Source organism: Magnolia sinica, chromosome 16 (assembly GCF_029962835.1).
Source record: "Magnolia sinica isolate HGM2019 chromosome 16, MsV1, whole genome shotgun sequence".
In the NCBI taxonomy this organism is placed as follows: domain Eukaryota; kingdom Viridiplantae; phylum Streptophyta; class Magnoliopsida; order Magnoliales; family Magnoliaceae; genus Magnolia; species Magnolia sinica.
Window position 1 is genome coordinate 131,727 of NC_080588.1, and position 22,021 is coordinate 153,747.

General features: G+C 40.1%; 1 protein-coding gene and 1 long non-coding RNA gene across 2 annotated transcripts in view; both read left to right on the forward strand.

Annotated features, from left to right (window-relative positions):
- Nucleotides 1-1,465: 1,465 nt before the first annotated feature.
- The window catches only part of LOC131229766 (pyrophosphate--fructose 6-phosphate 1-phosphotransferase subunit beta), a 59,517-nt gene continuing 38,961 nt past the window's right edge, over nt 1,466-22,021 (forward strand). Inside the window, exons 1-6 of the mRNA XM_058225782.1 lie at nt 1,466-1,765; nt 1,852-2,007; nt 2,184-2,305; nt 7,648-7,701; nt 7,841-7,947; nt 8,331-8,436. Coding sequence (XP_058081765.1) covers nt 1,573-1,765; nt 1,852-2,007; nt 2,184-2,305; nt 7,648-7,701; nt 7,841-7,947; nt 8,331-8,436 — 738 coding nt within the window. The 5' untranslated portion in view covers nt 1,466-1,572. The remainder of the gene's footprint in view (nt 1,766-1,851; nt 2,008-2,183; nt 2,306-7,647; nt 7,702-7,840; nt 7,948-8,330; nt 8,437-22,021) is intronic.
- LOC131229768 (uncharacterized) lies at nt 14,220-17,914 on the forward strand. Its single transcript, XR_009163579.1, has 3 exons — nt 14,220-16,839; nt 16,921-16,996; nt 17,076-17,914. It is a non-coding gene; the product is annotated as an uncharacterized LOC131229768 (long non-coding RNA).

Consider the following 22,021-nt stretch of genomic DNA (forward strand, 5'->3'; position numbering starts at 1 on the left):
ATAATCATTTGCTCGTAGAGTGGATGATTAATATTAATTATACAAGAAAAAGTCCAATCATTAATGTGTATTAGGTATCATGTGTATCCCACCTTTGGTGGTCCATCGCTTGCAAAATCACTTTAATGAGTTGATCCTGACCATTTGATTAATGTCAATGAGAATTGCGAGCTCATGTTAAAATTAATTATGCCATAGAAGTAAGAGAGAGGATAGGAAAAGGTAAGGAACACAATTATCATTTTTCTTAAAAGAAAAATTACTTTCTTTGATATTATTTTCCACAAAAGTGAACTGATAGATAAAATTATCATTTCTCACGGAAGATCACTTCCATTGATTTTATTTTCAACGAAAGCGTGAAGTCACAAATGAAATTATATATTTTCATGGAAAATATTTCCCAGTCTCCCGAATAGGCCCAATCGCTGGGACTTTGGACTGCACAATCGGTTTGGTTGGTGGGATTTTGTGAGTAATTGCCAATCCAAGACGAGCTGATGTGACTTTTTAGTCACACGTATGAAAAGTAGGTCACCGGTAAGCGATCCCGCTCCACGTGGTTTCACTTAATTAATCACTCCCTGTCCCCATCCCTTCCAACTGCCGGCTCAATGAATCCCGGCGGAAACCTCAATGGAGTTTGGGACTTTATATGATATGGTCCATTAAACTGTACGGCTGAGCAATAGCTCTCCTCTTAGCGGGGATTTCTCGCACAGGACCGTCCATATTGCCCAAAGGTAGATGGCGTCTACTTCAGAGTACAAATTGGTAGGTTATTCCTATCCATCTAATCAATGCCGCGTAGAGAATAGAAATCGCAACCATTAGCCTGGCATATTATGTAAAACTGATGGTTGCCAATTGCCTAGTAACTGTAATTAGTGACCAAAAGCTATCCATGACAGAACCCATTCGATTGATGGACCCGATTGATACATCCATCAGCCATGTTTAATGCCGGAGAGATGGCTGTTTGCATATTCCGGCTCCGCCAGCTCTACCATATCTTCACGACGCATTGGCCCTAACTACTAAGACGAAAGCTGCTGTATTAGTTCATCACCATTTTGAAAACAACTGTGACTCTCATCATCACATGTTGCACTGGTTTACTGCTATCCATACCATCCAAACTGTGGATCCCATTGTGGATGAAGTGCAACCGTAAAATGACACCAATCAAACAGCCCTAACAATCTAAGTTTGGGATAGCTTAGAACAAAATGGTGAGTGGCCTAAATTTAAAGGGAAAAACTTATATTCACAGTGATTCTTCCAGATCATTATCTGTCCTAGTTAGTTTAGAGATTCGGATTGTCTGGATTGCCCTACAAGCATGCTTACCTTCGTAGTAGAAGAGTCACCAACTTTTTTAAAATGGTGTAAAAGTAACATAGTAGTATTGCGGAGTAGATCTAAAGCAAGGCCTAGTCATTTGGTTTTGGAGGGTAGTTAAAAGGCCGTGGAGTGCTTCCAAAACCCCATTGCAAGCGTGGGTGGGTTTTCCCAACAACCCTTGTTTCCTCACTCGCTCACTCTGTCTCTCTCTTTCTCTCTCTGATCGACATGAGTTCCTCTGTGACAGCGATGGCAAATGGTGGTAGCGATGCATCGGCAAAGGCGACGCCAGGCCGTCTGGCAGGAGTCTATAGCGAAGTACAGACTAGCCGTCTCAACCACATTCTCCCACTCCCCTCTGTTCTCAAGAAGCCTTTCCAGATCGTCGACGGTCCCCCCAGTTCATCCGCTGGACATCCCGGTACTTGCTCTTCCTTCCGTCCGCGCGTCTGTCGATCTATCTCCGCAGATCACTAACCTCTTGCATCCGTTGTTATTTTTATTTAGATGAGATCGCCAAGCTCTTTCCCAATCTGTTCGGGCAGCCGTCTGCCCTGCTGGTGCCGAGCGACTCCCCTCTCTCGGAAAAGATATTGAAGATCGGTGTCGTTCTCTCTGGTGGCCAGGCTCCAGGGGGACACAATGTCATCTGTGGGATTTTTGGTGGGAGTCTTTCTTACTTTTGTTTTACGTATTCCCTGTTCATGCTTTGCATTGGGGTACATTTCTTTTTTTCTTTTTGAGTGGTTGGTCGGATCATCTACTTCTGATTTCGTTTTCCATTGTTTGATTTTGTTGGTCAGATGCTGATCCAAGTAATTCTTGGTTTACATGTGCAGATTACTTGCAGGAACGCGCTAAGGGCAGCATCGTTTATGGATTCAAGGGTGGTCCTGCTGGGATCATGAAATGCAAGTATGTGGAGCTGACTTCGGAGTTTATCTACCCATACAGAAATCAGGTGATTCTCTTCTTTATTTAATCGTGGCCTTGAATGTACTGCATTTTTCCTGTGTTTGTCACTTCTTTCCAAACCTATTATTTTTTGTGGAGTCATGAATGTGAGTTTGCTTGTTGTTTGTTCTTCCTTTTCTTGGTTGAACTCAATGATACTGTAAGATGTAAATAAGTCATCCATTTATGAGCTTGCTGAGGGTTGGGAGTTAAAAAAAAATCCATTGAAAGAGAAGAAAAAGAACTGGATAGATTGAAGGATTACTCATTTATGCATGCCCATTTTGCTAAAACTTCTAGCATTGGTTGAAAACTGAGTAGATTGACATATAATCCAATGGGGCTCAACAAGAGAGCCAATTACGATTGGTGATGTTTTTACCCTTTGCATTGCCAATGGCTGCTTTATTGCCCATTTTTATTTTACTTCATTTTTCTGATCGACAAACAAACACACACAGATTGAAGGGAAGGAGAACAAAAAAATGATATCTGACAAAAAAGCACACTGATAAAACCATTGCGTGATTCCATTTCAACAGAGGGACTTTGGTGCAGTCACTGTCAGCCTCTGCCATTACATCTCAAACTGAAGGATGGGTCCCACCAGCAATTAGATCATGTTGGCGGGCCCAACTGGCAGTGCAATCAGATTGAAGACCTGTATGCATGCTCTTTCCTACCTAGAATCGACCCTTGAGGTCTGCATGGGTGGACTGTTAGCAGTTTTCCTAATTAGTGTACTTGTTTAGCAATTTTTTTGACTTAATAATCCTAACATTTAATTTGTATCACAATCCCACAGTACATGGCTCACTACACGAGGGTGCTATAGTAATTATTATGCTAGAGTACTCTTAGCATTGTTAGACAAGTTTTTCATGATTTCTTTTATCTATTTTAAGAAGGATTAGTGTGAATTTTTGGGCAAGATGCTCTTTCCTCTTGTGGTTGGACTTCACTAAATAATCCTTATATGGTGCAACTCCAAATATGGTTTGTCAATTCTATACTGTGTTTGTCAACATGTCTGAACTCCATATGGTCGGTTCCATTCTGCTGCTCTTTTTGTTGCTGATGTGGAATTTTACCTTGTGCCATTCGTGGGACATAATTGTAGTTTGTTGCATTTCCAATTCCATACTCAAATGTATATTATTGGTTGTCAATGTGGCAAAACACTGTGGCCCCCACCATGATGTATGCATTATATTCATGCCTTCCAATCATTTTGTTAGATCATGTTAGGGCATGAGCCCAAAATGGGGCAGATCAAAAGCTCAAGTGGACCACACCACATGAAGCAGTGGGAATAACGTTGGCCACTGTTGGGCCCCCTGTTTTCTGTGGTGCGGTCCTCTTGAGCTTTGGGTGTGCCTCATTTTTGGGCTCATGTGGTAAAATGATCTGGAAAAATAAATGGCCAGCGTACGTATAATGCATACATCATGGTGGGGCCCAGAAAGTTTTGGCTTGAAAAGGTTTGAGTTTTGCCCAATTTTTGAGGTGAAATTCCGCCTCTCTTCCAAACAGCAAGCACATTTCATTATTGTGCTTTTACCACAATTTATTGGTATTTACACCAAACCAAACAGGCCCTTTTGTTTCCCAGATGTATGCACATCAGTTCGGTTTTATAACACTTTCAGCTCACATTCCTATACATTTCTGCCACATCCCCACCGACTTCCCATCCTATTCCAATACATGGGTACCAACAGTCACATGCCTTGTCCCATGACAGTCCACAGTCTTTATTTCAGTCTAATCCTTTTCCTCAACCACCTGTAGTCTGTAGCAACCACTTTTCCTATGATCATATTCATACCACCAACCTTCCACCCACCTATTTATGATTTTTTAGATACTTGTTACATCCATTCCCCACACAGCATCCCTTAATAACTGACCAACTCATCCAATTATCCACCCAATTTAACCAATATAGCCTTCCTACAAACCCCTTTCTACTTGAATGTCATACTGCCATCAATTTTGGAGTTCCAACATTGGATGGATATGATGTCAGCGAATGGTATGGATTCACTAGGTGTTTTATTTACTACTATTACTCATGGTACATCATGCATGGAAAGATTTGTAAGCTGGTAATTGATGGAAATAGTTGGAAAGTCTCATCTCCACGGGTGGTAAAATGAAAATTTCAGAATAGGGTTATTCTCTCATTTTTTGAAGTGTAAAGAACATCTTATGCACTATTATCTTTTGAGGCATTCCTTTGGAGAATTATACTTGGAAGATTTATGGTATGTGGTCATTTCCACAGCCCAGTGCCATATGCGTCTAGGAGCTCATGGGCAGGATCAAAACGGAACCCATGGTGCGATGAAGAATGATGATTAATTTTTGAAGAAAATATTCATAATGAAGTCAATTTGAGATCTTCACTGTTCATCAGGTGGGCTGCACTGATTAGGTCTGATCTTACCATCAGGCGGGCTACACAATTTAGATCTTCAGGCAGAAAAATCAGGCCACTTAGTTGCATGAAGCAGATAGGGGAATCGCCTGTGTTTGAAAAGTTAGAAGTTCAAAGTGTTTGGGAGTTGCCTACATCATATATATGTGTATATATATTACATTACATTGTATTAAACTAGATTACAAAAATATCTATCTTGAAATGAATGCATTACCAAAAGATACGCTTCTGTAGAATGTTAGATTTTCTTAAAATCTTTGTAAGCATATGATTGATCTTATGATTCTTTAAGCAAGGTAATATGAATCTTTTCAAAAAAAAAAAAAAAAAAAAAAAAAAAACCAAAAAAAAACAAGGTAATATGAATGATTACCTCGTTTTTGGTGAAAAGATGTCCACACTCACATGTATATAGGAGAATAGTAATAAATCCTATCTGGGAAAGCAAAAAACTAGGAAATTAGGAATTGCGGTTCCCCTAGGAGTTGGAAATGCAAGTCTTAAGAGGAAGAGCCACCACTCCTACTAGAATCCAAAATGAAACAACAATATGGAGTTGGAGTGTTAGGCAAATGGAAGAATTATGCAACTGGCACCTCAGGTGATCACAATGTAGAAAACAAATGGTTGGCTAGAAAAAATAGTTTAAACCTCCAGTTTACCTTGTACATTGCGGCCTACTTGAGTTAAAGGGCTTGATTATTTAGGCAGAAGATCTACATAATTTCCAGCCAAATAGAAAGTTCATATTGCACTCATGTTCCATATTTGCACATTTGCAATGTCAGGGATCCGCATGTTTGTGGAATTAGCAAACCTCTATTTTCCACTCACACGGTAATATAAAACTGCATAAATATTTTAAATTATTATATGATATGCATAATTAATTATATGGTAACTAACAGTGTCTCAGGGTCTTGTTTTGTGGGAAGCACAAGTACAGAGATGGGCAGGGATCTGCATGTGTGTGGAATTAGCAAACCTCCATATCCGCTCACACGGTAATATAAAACTGCATAAAATATTTTAAATTACTATATGATATGCAGAAGTAATTATTTGGTAACTAATAGTATCTCAGGGTCTTGTTTCGTGTGAAACACAAATATGGAGTAGCTACGTCTGTTTTCCATCACTGCTATGGTTAGAAGATCTGCAAATTCTTATAATATTGGTTTAGAATAGCTGTTTTCGTAAATGGTTTAGAAGTTGGATCCTGTAAATCCAACAATGGTGATTGATTCTACCATTAACGACTTACACAAAGCAGAAATATGATTATAATGAGTGGATGCATTTTGTGTCTTACGGATGTGGAATTGGTGGATCATCTTTTTATTCACTGTGGAACCTTTTATTTTTATTTTTATTTTTATTTTTATGTGATTTGGAGGAATATGTTGGCCATATTCAACATGAACTTATTGTGCCAAGATCGAACTATACCTTATTTTAGGCTTGAAATTGAGGGGTTCAAGACAAGGAAAAGTAAAAGAAAAACCCCTATATGATATGCAGAATTAATTATATGGTAACTAACAGTATCTCAGGGTCTTGTTTTGTGTGAAACACAAATATGGAGTAGCTACATCTGTGTTTCCATCACTGCAATGGTTAGAAGAACTGCAAATTCTTATAATATTGGTTTAGAATAGCTGTTTTTGTAAATGGTTTAGAAGTTGGATCCCGTAAATCCAACAATGGTGATTGATTCTACCATTAACGACTTACACAAAGCAGAAATATGATTATAATGAGTGGATGCATTTTGTGCCTTAAGGATGCGGAATTGGTGGATCATCTTTTTATTCACTGTGGATTTGTTTTTGTGATTTGGAGGAATATGTTGGCCGTATTCAACATGCAACTTATTGTGCCAGGATCGGATTATTCCTTATTTTAGGCTTGAAATTGAGGGGTTCAAGACAAAAGGAAAAAGAAAAGAAAAAGCCTTTTCATCTTACCCTCTTTCCGATAGTGTGAGCCTTATGGAAAGAATGTAAGGATGGGCCCTTTGTAATATATAGGCCACCACAGAAATTGTAACCCAAGAGGCAAAGGAGAGGTTCGTCCACTGGGCATTGGGGACTATACTTTTTAAGGAATGTAACGAGGAGTCATTTTGGGTCTTTCGGATACCATTTTGTAATCTTTCACTTAGGGTGCACTGGATGATTTTTTATCATCCTTTTTTCCTTTTGCCCCTTCTTTTGTTCTCTTTGCTTTGGCCTTAAGTCACTGTTCATAAAACAGAAGAAGATGAATCTATGAAATAAAAACCAGGAATGGTGGTTACTAGATAATGGTTACTCTGTAGCCTGTGTCCGTGTTTCACACATTAAGGAGCCAAATCTAAGATAACAGGTCCTTATTTTTACTTGACTTTAGCAGGATTAGTCTTTAATAAGAATTAAGATATTTGTGTTTCACATTATAACTGAACTACATCTTAGATATTAACTTACCTCTATTTAATGTAACTTTATAGTATTATTGCAAAGAATGTTTTTCATTCTCTCTGTGTTTAAAATGAATAATGTTGGATAAAGGACTCATTAACATGCTTTGGGTACTCCGAGTTGGCTATTTTAATCTGAAGATACCATAATTCTCCAGGTAGTCAGGTCTGATAAGGTAAAATGGCCCCATCTTCTCTGATTTTTCTTGAATGCTTGGTTAACTTGGCTAATTTATGAGTCTGGGCAGTGGGTACTGATCTTTTTATATTTTGATAAGACCATGAATGCATAGCAAATCATTTAAAAAAAAATAAAAAAAAATATGACATCTAACACTTTTTTTTTTGAACTGCATACATCTCGCACATTTCTAATGTATAGAATGGGCCTCCTTTAAAAGTGAAGTTTGACTTGACTAGACTTTTTTTTGGACTTCTCAAACAGGGTGGGTTTGATATGATCTGTAGTGGAAGGGACAAAATTGAAACTCCAGAACAGGTGCTTTTCTTCTACTTCAGGAAATGCCCATTTCAACAATTGCAGTGTTTACTGTGTTTGTCTAACAAATCGATGGTTTCACAGCCATCTCATAGTTTTTGGAAGTTAACAAACTAAATTCACATGTCATGATCCCCAGTTTAAGCAAGCTGAAGATACTGCATCAAAACTTGATTTGGATGGACTTGTAGTTATTGGTGGCGATGACTCAAATACTAATGCGTGCCTCCTTGCTGAAAACTTCAGGTAGACAAGGCGATGTTCTTACTGGAACAATTTGGCTTTCATGATGTCAATAGACATGCTACATTTAGGTCATCTACATCTGATTAATGAGTTTCTTAAATTCTGACCGACATAACCAGTGGGGCTGTCAATCGGCTAAGCCTGGTTGTGTTTAGGCTCAGATTTATCAGGCCGGGCTTGTTGAGCGAGCCGATTCAAAATTTTAATTTTGTTTGGCCCTGGTCCAGCCAATTAATTGCCTCTCTAACCGGCCTACCCAATGAAGTTTCTTATTTTGTGAATTTATTGTATAGCTATTTGGATATAGAACTCTCATTCTTTATGCATTGTATAGTCTTAGAAATCCTTCTAAGATGATTGTCTCTTTCATTGAATTTGGTCAGGCATAAAAATATGAAAACTCGAGTTCTTGGATGTCCAAAGACAATTGATGGTGATTTGAAATGCAAGGAGGTTCCAACAAGTTTTGGATTTGATACAGCATGCAAGGTGATTGTTAATTCTGTCACGGACCTTAACACCTCTAGTTTATAAGTTTATATTCCTCATCATGATGAATTCCTAGTTCATATTCCCTATCATTGTTTGAATCAGCTATGTTGCTTCTTGAGTGTAAATTCCGCTGAAAGAAATACTTAATAGGGATACATTTTGCTTTTAGTTTAGATTGCTTATGTGAAGATACCCAGTTTATTTGAGTGTTTTTTGTAGTAAATACGAACAAAAGATACACACATGTTTTACCTACTCTCGTCAGGTACCAGATCCCAGGGTTTCACACGTAAACTTGCTTTGTTAATTATTGTAGCGGGATGAATGCTTCTTGGAAATCATCGTGATATCATTAAAAAAGAAAAAAGAAAACGTTCTTTAGTGACTTATTTGCTAGCTCTAACTTGTTACTTTTTATTTCATAAGTGCATAAATGTTAACTTACAGGCTACTCACTAAAGCGAGCAAGGATGGCCATCAGAAGTGTATGGGTAAAATGTTGGTCCCAAAGGTGCAATCTATGGATATGGCTCCCACTGTACGACATGTGTTTGAGTCATTGGAGGGTTTTGGATGTAAAAAAAAAAAGAAAAGAAGAAAAACTAAAGTTGAACTTTTTCTTCAAAAAAGGTGTGTGCTGCAATATACACTAATTTACTAACTGCGACATTGGGCTAGAAAGGTACTAAAGTAATATTCCAACACCCCACTACCCTACTATATATTGCTACAAGATGTTAAAAAAAAAACATTTTTGGGGATTATCAAATGTTATGATTAATTGAATCTTGTGCTTGAGACGAGGGTTTTCTAATACATGGTTTTGCGAATACTGTATAGCTTGGAATATTGAATAAATGTAAGGTAGGGTCTTCTAGACAAAAGTTATGCAGAGGGAGAAAACTCTGATGATCAATTTCTTCTGATTATGAGTCACGGATCTTATTCTTTTTCTTCTCTTCTTTCTCGAATAAATCCACTCTTTATCAAGTTTGTATTAGAGCAAGTTCATCTGTTTGTTTGTTTGTGATTGATGGCTAACAGTGTGAAGAACCTCTTTTAGGGCCTGTTTGAAACGGGGTAATTCTTGTGTATATGGGGGTAAAGAGGTAATTATATTGTTTTACAGGTTTTCGAATGGAAGTAGTTTCACCTCGAAATTCATAACGATTTCAACGATTTCAAGCCCAAAACTTCGTGGGCCCCACCATGATGTATGTATTATATCCACGCCATCCATTCACTAGTTCAGATCATTTTAGGGCACGGGCTCAAAAACGAAACAAATCCAAAGCTCAAGTGGACACAAAAAAGTGGGGATTGAACGATAACTATTGAAAAGTTTATCCTGTATTGCGGTCCATTTGAGCTTTGGATCTGCCTGATTTTTGGGCTTTGGCCCTAGAATGATTTAAAAAAAATTTTGAATGGACGGCGTGGATAAAACACATGTTATGGTGGGTCCCACAAAATCGGTCTCATTTTCGAGTCATGAGCTACGGAAAAAGGTGTTGCTGTCACTGTCAAGCAGTCTCCATTCATTGAGAAATCCTTATGGTAAGTAATTAATGTAAAAAAATGTTAAATACACAACAATTCACATGAAATACACATTTCAAACAGGCCCTTAAGAGGAGGAAGTATTGGGAGATAAGATCCATTGGAGCTCAATATCCAAGAGAAAATTGACATCTTGTAGACCACCAAAAACTGATGTGTAAGAAGGCGTTGGTGTTGTGAAACTCAACCAATTGGTCTCTTCGTTTGATCATTACCACACAAGAAGAGACAAACCAACTGGAGTACTTGTATTGGGATTACAACTACGATGTAAAAGTTGAGTTCCTTTCTCTGGAGATTTGCAACTCTAAAGACCTAATCGGGAAGTTGGAGAGCTGGAAGGTGGAGTTGACGAGATAGAAGTTCTTACCCTTCAATGATGAGAAAGAACTCTATTAGAAATCTGATCAACCTCCAATAGAAGGATTTGACAACCAAAGATTATACAAGGCTGTTTTACCCCCTCATGATTTGGAACGAACTCCATATCAATCAGTCACAAGGTATGCTAATGGATTGGATTATACGATTGAACAGGAGTTTCATGATTAGGTTAGTTTCAGTGAACAACTCTTATCAATTTGCATTGAAAGTTGAAACCTGAAGAACACATGAGGAAAAGGATGCGCAACTCAAAGTCCTCTCGTTAGCTTGTGAAAGGAAATTCAGATGAATCTCTTTTCCAATTCTGAACCCAAGAACCCCTAGTCAAGGGGGAGGAGGAAAGGAAAAGAAGGCAGATAAAAACCATTCCAAGGGGCGTTACAAGTGTTTTGGTTTTAGACATAGGTCCTTTAGTGCTCTAAAATAAAATTCCAAAGAACTGCAGCGGTCCAGCTTGTATTTTTTTTGAAAGGCAACACAATTCTATTGAAAAACCAAGGAAGATGTGAGGAATCTAAGCCTTGGGCATACAAAGAAGACCAAAAAGAATCAAAAGATACAATAGAATGTGAACAGACTGCTTAAGAATTGCCCCGACAATCACTCGCCCAACTCTGCCTTCTTGAAAACCTCATCAAGGCATCCCTGTTGATTGCGGAAACATCTATCATTGAGTTTGGCAAACCCAGAAGCAGAGTGCGTGACACTTTCCCTTTACTCCCAACTTCATCCCCATGCCATGCCATGCCATGCCAAGAGGAAAGACAATTGAGTTTGGCATCACCCAAGAACACTAGAAGATGTTTCCAGATGTTCCCATAATATTTCTACATCGAAGGGTGCAATCCATATTGCGATACTGAGACTTCAAAAATCATGTGCATGCATCCAATCATGTATGTTTGTGGGCTCTCTTGGCTTGCTAGCTTGCTTGAGATCATTTGATACATTTCGTTGGAAAGGTAACTGAATAGGCATTCACATGGGACCAATTTCACGATTGACAACCTTTAGAAGAGAGGCATGGTCCTCCCTAACATTTCCCTCCTTTGCCTTTGGGGTATCTGGAGCAGTGTTCGAGTTATCGGCGAATTGTTGATAATATCGACGATAATATCGGCGTCGCCAGTGCTGCGACACCGATACCCCCTAAATTCGTTTCTCTGCCAGTTGTCGGCGAAAAATCGGCGAAATATCGGCGATTTTTTTGAGATGGGCGATATTATCGGAATATGCCATTTCGTACTCCATTATCGACGAAATATCGGGAGATTATCGGCGTCCGTCCGATATTTTCAGAATCTCGACTGTAGCCACCAACCCCACAAGAAAACTGTAGCTACCTACCCCTCCCTTTTCTCCGATAAATATCGGGAATATCGGGGAAAAAAATTACAGAGTACCTGGTTAATCGGAAGTCGGAATCGGAGCTGGAACAGGAGCTTCTCGATCGACAGAGCCGGTATGTGTACGCAAAACCCCTCTTATCTCGTCGTCTCCCCTCTTTAGGGTTTTTTTAATTTCTTCCTTCGAGTCAAAATCCTTGGGAAATCGGATTTCGTACCGAACGAAAATGGCTCTCGCACTGGGAAATTGGATTTCGCCGAGCAAAAATCCCTCTTGCAAAAACCCTATGAATGCGAAAGCCTCTCTCGCCCTTGGAGGAAAAGGGGCCGAAGGCACTGGTGCGACTGAGGAGTACTCTCCTATCGTACCGACTAAACTCAGTTGGGCCCACTTTGCTTGTATGTGGTCTATCAAAGCCGTCCATCCGTTTTTCCATCTAATTCAAGGGGATGAGCCCAAAATTGAAGCATATACAAAACTTCTGTGGCCCCCAACAATTTTTCAATGGTAGACGTGCAATTCAACTATTTCCTGCGGTGTGGTCCAGCCATGATGTATGTGTGCCCCACCATGATGTATGTATATTATCCACTCCGTTCGTCCATTTTTACAGATCATTGTAGGGCTTTATCCCAAAATTGAGATGGATAAAAATCTCAGGTGGACCACACCATAGGAAAATAATAGTAATTGGATATCCATCATTTAAATCCTCCTAAGGCCCACTTTACAGTTTATTTGACATCCAATCTATTAATTAGGTCATACAGACCCAGATTAAGGGAAAAAACAAAGATCAGGTTGTTCTAAAACCTTTATGGCCCCCAAAAAGTTTTTAATGGTCAAAGTTCATTCAGCACTGTTTCTTGTAATGTGGTCCAATTGAGATTGGGATATACCTTTTTTTATTTTTTTATTTTTATAACATAAAATTATCTATAAAAATAGATGGATGGCATGGATGAAACACATACCTCGTGGTGGGGCCCACAGAGCACGGCAGGGGAGTAGCCAATCCGTTTCCAAAGCTCAAGTGAGCCATACTATAGGAAAATGTGGTTAGGGAAATTCCTACCGTTGAAACCTTCCTGGGTTCAACAGTGATGTTTAGATGTCATTTGTACCGTTAATAACGTCATTACTATTGGGATGAACTGAAAACAAAAATATTGGCATGAGTCAAAACTTCTGTGGCCCCACGAATATTTCAACTGTGGACGTTTAATTATCACGTTTTAAGATCACTTGAGCTTTAGGTACAGTTCGTTTTTCGCATCAGGTCCTAAAATGAACTCACAAAACAGATGGACGGGGAGGATTTTTCACAAACATCACAGTGGGCCCCACCTGAGCTTGCAGCGCAGGAAGGAAGAGTCCCGCGCTGCTGTTGAAAGGGGGGTGGTTGGAAGCGGATTGCGTACTGCGTACAGGCAGCACGCTAAGCGTACTGTGTAAACTCTGTGGGGTCCACCGTGATTTATGTATTTTATCTAGTCTGTCCATCCATTTTACAAGATAATTTTATGGCTTTATATAAAAACCGAAGGATATACAATGCTAAAATGGACCACACCACAGGAAACAGTGTGAATTGAAGTTATACCGTTGAAAAATTCTTGGGGGCCACAGAAGTTTTGGATCAAGATTATATTTGTTTTTTCCTTTCATCCATGTTTGTTTGATCTTATGAACAGTTTGGATGAAAAAAAAACGTCACTTTGGGGCATAGAAAGGTTTCAACGGTGGAAATCATTATTTCCAATATTTCCAGTGGTATGGTCCACTTGAGATTTGTATAAGCTTCAATTTTGGGCTCAACGCCTAAAATGAGATGGAAAAAAGTATGGAAGGTGTGGATAAGCCACATAAATTCACAGTGAGCCCAACTGAGTTTACTCAGCACAATAAGAGCGTACGCTGTACGCAAGGCGATTTGGGGTGAATTGGCTATTGGCAAGAGCCGTAGCCAAAAGAAGCGGACTGGCTACGGCCCCTGCCCCGCCAATGGTTGGTGGTCGGTGGTCTGTGGGCCCCTCCATGATGAATGTGTTTCATTCATGCCCTCCATCTATTTTCCTACATCATTTTATAAAATAATACTAGAACTGAGGTATATAACAGTCTCAAGTGAACCACATTATCGAAAACAGTGTTGAATAAACTTCAACCATTAAAAACTTTTTGAGGGCCATAAAAGTTTTGGAACAAAAATATCTTTGGTTTTTCCCTTCATCTAGATCTTTATGACCTAATCAACAGATTGGATGTCAAATAAACAGTATAGCTGTCCTTAGGAGGATTTTAATGGTGGATATCCAATCACTATTATTTTCCTGTGGTGTGGTCCACCTGAGATTTATATTCCTATCATTCATATATCATGGCAAGGCCCACATAGCACCGACCACCCCCCATTGGCTGGTGGCGGGGGAGTAGCCAGTCCGTTTCCCAAGGGGGCGCATTGGGAACTAACAAGGTCAGTAGCTAAATCGAAGTGACGTCACCAAGCTCTGTGGACCCCACCATGATGCATGTGTTGTATCCATACCGTACAACCATCTGTAGACGTGGTTTTATGGCATTACAAAGAGAATGAGATAGATCTAAATTTCAAGTGGACCCACCACAGAAAACCGTGGGAGCCGTCACACCCACCGCTGAAACATTTATAGGGCCCACAGTGATGTATTTTTGAGATCCATACTATTCATAAGTTAACATAGAGATAGATGAAGTGAAAACAAAAATATCAGCTTCTTCGGAAACTACTATGGCCCCTAATAAGTGTTTAACGGTGGACCGTACAATCACAACTATTTCCTTTTGCATTGTCCACCTGACACTATATTTGTTTCATTTTTTTTTCAAGTACTCTATAATTAAATTCAAAAACAGATGAACGACGTGGATATAGAATAAATACATCAAATTCCCAAAAATCAGGATGATCAGTTAAATAAATGGGCTACACCAGAGGGAACAAGTTGGGAGATAACATCCACCCTTTATTTACATGGACCCATCATGTTGTATGTATAAATCACAATAGGCCCCATAAAGTTTACTTAGTATGTAATCTGCAAACTCTTTCCTCAATTGTAATTTATATGAAATTTTGATTTGATCTAACATCTTAGCCCTCGAAATGATTTGGGCTTATTACACTGAATACGAGCCGATGCACTTTTTTTTTTTGTCGATTATTGCAAATTTGTATACTACTAGGGAGCAAAATGTCGTCTGGATCGGGAAAAGGAGGAGCAAGGGACATTGGGTGGAAACATGGACGGCTAGTGGAGGGGAATAAATATGGGGCCATATGCAACTATTGTGGCCAAGTGATACGGAGTGGGGGAGTGTCTAGGCTAAAGGAACATTTGGCAGGAGGATACAAGAATGTGAAAGACTGTCCAAGTATAACAAGGCCAGTGAGAGAGGAGATGAGAAGAGTGTTGACTGAAGCGAAGTCACGCAAGCTGCAGCAAAAGGATTGGGAGAGGGATATGAGGGAGGAGCTACGAGGCACTGGACGGGGCCTAGGTGCTATCGACGAGCACGATGATGACGACGATGAGGGGATCGTGTACCCCGATGATTGTGTTATAGCTCGAGAAAGGAGTGATTTTACACAAGTAATTCGTGAGTCTCGAGCTTCAGAGTGGGAGGGGGAGCAAAGAAGACGGATTGATGAGAGTAGACCGTCGTTTGGGACGTCCCGACATGAGGCTGGTGGGAGCAGTAGACGATTTGAGGGAGGCAGCAGGCATGGCCTACAACGCACGCAAAGCGCTCGTATCCCAGATGCACCCATCGCAGGTGTTAATAAAAAAAGATTAAAAAATATGTGGAGCAAGGGGCTCAGGGAGAAAGTGGGTGGCGCTATATCTAGGTGGTTCATCTCGAGCCATGTACCAGCAAATGCAGCAGCCAGTTTTCACTTCAAAAATATGATTGAGGAGGTGTAGCGTGCCGGGCCTGGCGTGAAGTCTCCCACGTCATAGGAGATTCTTAGCGTCTACCTCGATCGGGAGCACGAGGAGATGCAGGCTTGGGTACGTGGACTCAAGCCGAACTGGAAATAGTATGGGGTAACAATCATGTGTGATGGGTGGACATGACCCACGAAATTGTTCATTATCAATTTCATGGTGTACTGTAGAGGACAACCGGTTTTCCTCAAATCCATTGATGCATCGGCCTGAATAAAAGATCACGAATACATATATGCTCTCCTGAAAGGAGTGATTAAAGAAGTTGGGTCCCAGAATGTTGTCCAAGTTGTGATGGACAATGGCAGTGCATTCGTTAAGGTAGGGAAGAAATTGATGCAGAAGTTCAATCTCTATTGGACCCCGTGTGCGGCACACTGCATTGATTTAACGCTCGAGGAGATAGGCTAGAGGGATTCTGTCAGGAAAACCATCCAGGATGCGAGGAAAGTGACAAACTTTATATACAATCACTCATGGTTGTTGGCTGCAATGCGTGAGTGTTGTGGAGGGGACATCGTTAGACCAGGCGCGACACGATTCGCCACAAACTTCATTGCACTTGACAGCTTATACAGGCACCGCGTGGGTCTCAGAAATTTGTTCAGATCCGAGAGATACATGGAGTGGAATCAGAGGAAGACTGAGGGTGCAAGGACTTGTTCGAATATAGTGCTTTCCGATTCCTTCTGGGATAAAGTTCAAAACGTTGTTTCCTTCCTGCATCCGATGTATAAGGTCTTACGAGCCGTAGATAATGAGACGTGGCCTTCGATGGGGTTAATGTATGAGCTTATGAGAATTATGAGACAGGGGATAATGACTGCAATCCCCACTTCGTATCAGTGGGTGATCGATATCATCGATGGACTGGGACTCTCGAGCATCCACTCCACCAAGCTGGTAAGTTTGTTAATGCAATTGAGTACTTTAAGCATCACTTCTGTTTGCTTGTTAATACAACTGAGTAACTAATATTCGGGTTTCAACATACTACCTGAATCCCAAATTTCATTATAAACATCGGCTCCATGAGAATCAAGATTTGATGATGGCCGTCCACGAGGTGTTCGAACGATTGTTCCCAGAATCAACAGCGCAAGCAGATTTCCGTGACTAGGTAATGCAATAAAATTTCTTCTTTATAGCCTCTAGAAATATGGGTGATTAAAAATAATGACCTGTGAATCCAAGTTTACAGTTGTTGTGGTTTAGGGATGCGAGGGGTACGTTCTCATCCGCACTAGCAAAAGCATCGACTGAAACGATGATGCCGTGTGAATATGGTAACATAATTAGGTAATTGCATTTTTCATTTAAACTTCAAACTAAAACAAGCTCCTCATGGATATATAGGTGAGTGGTGGGCGATGTACGGAGTCGACACGCCAGCACTGCAGTTATTGGCAGTCCGTGTTCTCGCACAGACTGTATCCTCCTCACCGTGTGAGAGGAATTGGAGCACATGGTCACTCATATACATCAACAAGAGGAACAAACTAGCATATGAGAAGCTGCAAAAGCTCGTTTACTGCCATTACAATATGAAGTTAAGAGAGGCAGTTGCGGGTAGACCGAGACATGGAGGAAAATCAAGACTCGTTAGACTTGTTGTTTATAGGTAACATGGCACAGATAGGTGATGATGATGAGGACCCACTTTATGAGTTGATCAAATCAGCTGATTTAGATGATGCGGAGGGAGGCCCTGCCCCACAGGTAGCCGAGGGAGCAGTGGCTCTAGGTATCGATGTCGATCAGGTAGTAGAGGAACAGAAGGTGGATACAGACTCCTTTGATCCTTTGGTGAGGAGTTCGGCACGTTCTAATCAGGGTGAGGAAGCATCTTCACGGCCCCCTCCTCGTCATCAAGTCGTAGTGAGTGATGATGATGATGAGACTCAACCCCCACTTGACACTGGTCCTGTGACGACGACGACGATGACGAAGGTGATGAGGGAGGGGACGGAGGCACCGACACTAGTATAGGTGGTACTGGTGGGGGTGGGGGTGGGGGTGGCAATGGTGGGGGGTACATGACGGCTCAGAGCCAACGATCCGTTAGTGAGTTCACTGAGGAGCAGAGCTTTGACCATGCCACTCACAACGAGGATCATGGATCTCGTCCACCATCCAGGGCGAGAGCATCAGAGCCCAGATATATGTTCGAGCGTCGTTCGAAGAAGAAAGTCGGACGCGCCGCAGCTGATTCTCTCACACGCAGCTTGTATTTATGGACATAAGTTCAGATAAGGGGAGCTCCACCTCTGTCCCACCTTATGCTTATGGGGGATATCACGTGTATGGCCATGACGGCTTTGACATTCAGTCACGCTCATCTACCCATGGGTACAGGCAGCTAGAAGATAGTTCTTCAAGTCATGACCCTTTGATAGGAGGATGTTCGGGGTACCCATATGATTGGCAGCAATACTATCAAGGAGTCGGGATTGGACTTGATCTATTCCCTCAGTACCCTGCTCAGGAAATGCCATCGATGTATGTCACGCAATTCCCACGTCTAGGCGTAATCGTACAGTTTGGGGAGGATGACTATCAGAGGTACATAAGAGAGTTCCTCAATTGGTACGAGCAGAGGAGGACCTGAGAACAGTACTATCAATATGTTGGGCAGCAGTACTACTCTCAACTGCCACAGGATCCGGACAATGATTACGAGCCACTTTGTCACTCTATGTGGGGATGAAACATGGCCTGGAATGTGTATTTTTTTTAATTCATTTACTTTTGTATGCCTTAATTGTTGTAAGCTTGCATTTGTATTATATAAACTAATTTTGGTTACTATTTGAGTGATTTCTTACGACAACGCATACTTTTTGGCCCCCATTAAATGGAAACTTCTAATTTAATGCATTCTTTTTGCAAAATTTTCATTCCTGAATATGTAAATATGTGTATTTAGGCATGTCCTAAAGTTTCACTGAAAAATTCCATCATTTTCCCCATATTTTTCCCTGCATTTTCGGTTATCGGCGATATTATTGATGATAACGATATTATATCTTTATCTCCGGCCAGCGAAACTTGTAGCGATACCGACAACTCGAACACTGATCTGGAGAGAGCGTAATTCGTGGTGTTTCTGCAACCAGTCTTCCTCTACCTCAAGGATGTTGGAGGAGGTGTTGAGAGATGCTGCCGATTGGGTTCTTTGCATTCCTTCGTGGACCGCAAGGACTTCTTTTCTGTTTTGGGCTGCTAATGGGCTGATTGTTCCCAGCCCTGGGGCTTCTCCCTATCTGACGTTGTGTTTGTTTTGGGGTCCTTTGTTGTTTCTTTTCTTTTCCTTTCTGTTCTGTTTTTGTTTTCCTTCTTGTATAGTTGGGTCAGGTCTTGTTTGTTTGTTTTTTCCCCTTTTTGTATTGCCGGGTCGAGTCCTGTTTTGCTTTTGTTTTCTTGTTCTTTTTGTTTTTGTTTTTCTGAGTTTGGCTCCCTTTAATAAAGTTTCAATCTTCATTATGTTCGAGCCAGTTAAAATAATATCATCAACATATACGACAATAATTGTTGTGTTACCATCATTGTGTTTTACAAACATGAAGTGATCAAAGGTGCTTCTTTTAAATTTGATGTTGGAAATCGTATTGCCAAGCTTTTCAAACCGTGCCCAATGAGATTGTTTGAGGTTGTAAAGAGCTTTTCGAAGACAACAAACTTTGCTATCTTTCCCCCTTAGGTTTAAATGGGAAGGGCCGTATATATTTCTTTATGAAGATTGCCATCTAGAAATGCGTTTTTGCATCCAATTGGTGTAGAGGCGAGTTACAGTTTACAGCAATAGACAGAATGATTTAAACTGAGTTTAATTTTGCTACCAAAGAAAATGTTTCATCCATCGTAATCTTTACCATACTTTTCAGTGAAGCCCTTGGCAACTACTCATGCTTTGGATCTATCGATTAAACCACCATCTTTGTATTTGACGCTAAACACCCATTCACATCCGACGATATGTTTGCCTACTGGAAGAGGGACTAATTCCCAAGTTTTTTGTTTTTCAAGGGTGGTCATCTCTTCTTCCATTGCAGCTTTCCATTTAGGGTCGCCTAGGGCATCTACAACCGTCGTTGGTATAGAAACAGACGATATAGAGGAAAGAAATGTTTTATAAGAGGGAGAGAGATTTTTGTAAGATACGTATACGTTACCACTGGGATGATGTGTGCATGATATGATTCCTTTGCAGAGAGCAATTGGGAGATCTAACAGTTTTGGTTCAATTGTGGAATAGAGGTGATGCTCGGGAAGATTAGGGGTCTTCTTATGCCGAGTGTAGACTTTGAGTTCTTGGGTTTGTGTAGCGTAAATAGAGGTGCATGAGGTTGCAAAACTTGCAATGGGTAGTTATCCTTGAGCACATCAATTGGGGTCCAATTAATTATATATGCCGTCAGAAGAATAGCTTCATCCCAATATGCTTTTGGTACTGATATGCCTATTAATAATGCCTAGGTGACTTTTAGTAATTGCTGATTTTTACGTTCCACTACACCGTTTTGTTGCGGTGTGCAAGGACATGAGGTTTGAAATTCTACATCATGATCTACAAAGTATTTTTGTAAACCATGGTGTAAATATTCACGAGCCTTGTTAGATCGAAAGGTTTTAATTGTGGTGTTGTATTGGGTAGAAACCATTTTATGAAACATCTGTATAATTGATGGGACTTCATCACAACTTTATAGAAGATAAATCCATGTATATCTAGAGAAGTCATCAATAAATGATAAGAAATCTTTGACATCAAATATAGAGACTAGTGGAGTAGGTCCCCATACATCTGAGTGAATGAGTTGAAATGGATGCAATGTCTTTGTGTTACTCAAGGAAAAAGTGGTTTGACAATGTTTGGATAATTGACAAGTTTCACATTGTAAGCTATCAATTTTATTAAACTTTTCATGAAATAAAAGACATAATGATTGCAAAATAAATGACTTAAACGGGCATGTTAGAGGGTCACTCGATTTTTATTCTCAATGATAGAAGCAGAAGCATAAGCAAAACATGATTGTTTTATTTTGAGCAGATAAAGCCCTTGATCTTCACAACCACTACCGATTGTCTTCTTCATTGCCAGATCATAGATAACACAATGAGATTGATAAAATGTAACAAAACAATTTAGTTGTTTGGTTAAGGAGCTTACAGAAAGAAGACTAGAAAACGAGGGAACATGGACTACAGAAGAGATGGATAATGAATCAGAAAGACGGAAAGTTCCATTTCCCAGAGATTTGGAAAGAGAACTATCAACCAATCTAATCTTAAAAAAACACCATCAACCAATCTAATCTTAAAAAAACACCATCAACCAATCTAATATTACTGAAGATAGTGGAGTGGGAAGTACAACATCGGTCGTACTCATCATGTGATCAGATGCTCTTGAATCAATGATCCAAGATGTCTGAGAGACATGGTTTGCAGTTGCAGAAGTACATGACTTCCATATTTGGTCAGCAGCGGAGATGGAAGCTTGGAGATTCACCATTTGTTGTAACTCGCTAATAGTTTTGCCCCTTAGATCTTGAGCACTATAGTTCGAAGTTTTGTCAGTGGTACTCGTATAAGCAAAAGACTTTGCTTAATGTCCTTACGCTGGAGATGAGGGTGAAGAACCCAACAATATTCCTTCAGATGTCGTCTCTTTCTACAATGTGTGCATCTATGCTTATTTTTGTCCAAGTTTCCATGACTGGTTCCTTGCCCCTTGGTAGTTTTAGATTCTGTAGTTAGGGCTGACCATTCTGGAAGTATGACAGGGGAGAACAGTCCGTCGTCGAGCCCCTCTGCGTATATAGTTATATACGGATTCAAGAGTAGGAGGAGATTCTCTCCTAAGTATCTGTATAAGTTGAGGTTCAAAATCTGAACAAAGAAAACCTATTATTTGTTGTTGTTTTTTGTAATGTTTTGATTTATAAGTGTGTATTGATATCTTTTTTAACAATCACTGAAGTTTCATTGAAAAATTCGACCAAGTTCCCAATGTTTCCCCATGTTTCCAACAACGACGATACATTACACGATACAACCGATATATCCCATGCGATGACCGATACATATCTGTATCCCAAGGGTGTGATACGTAACACGATAATGATATTTCGAACATTGATGTTGGTTGTATTGCGTAATTTATCGTAGTTGCTGGGAAACATGGGGAAATTGGTTGAATTTTTCAAGAAACTTTAAGGGATTGTTAAAAAAGACACCAATCACACATAAAATAAAAAATAAGAAAATAAGTGCACATAATAAATTTCCTTTGTATA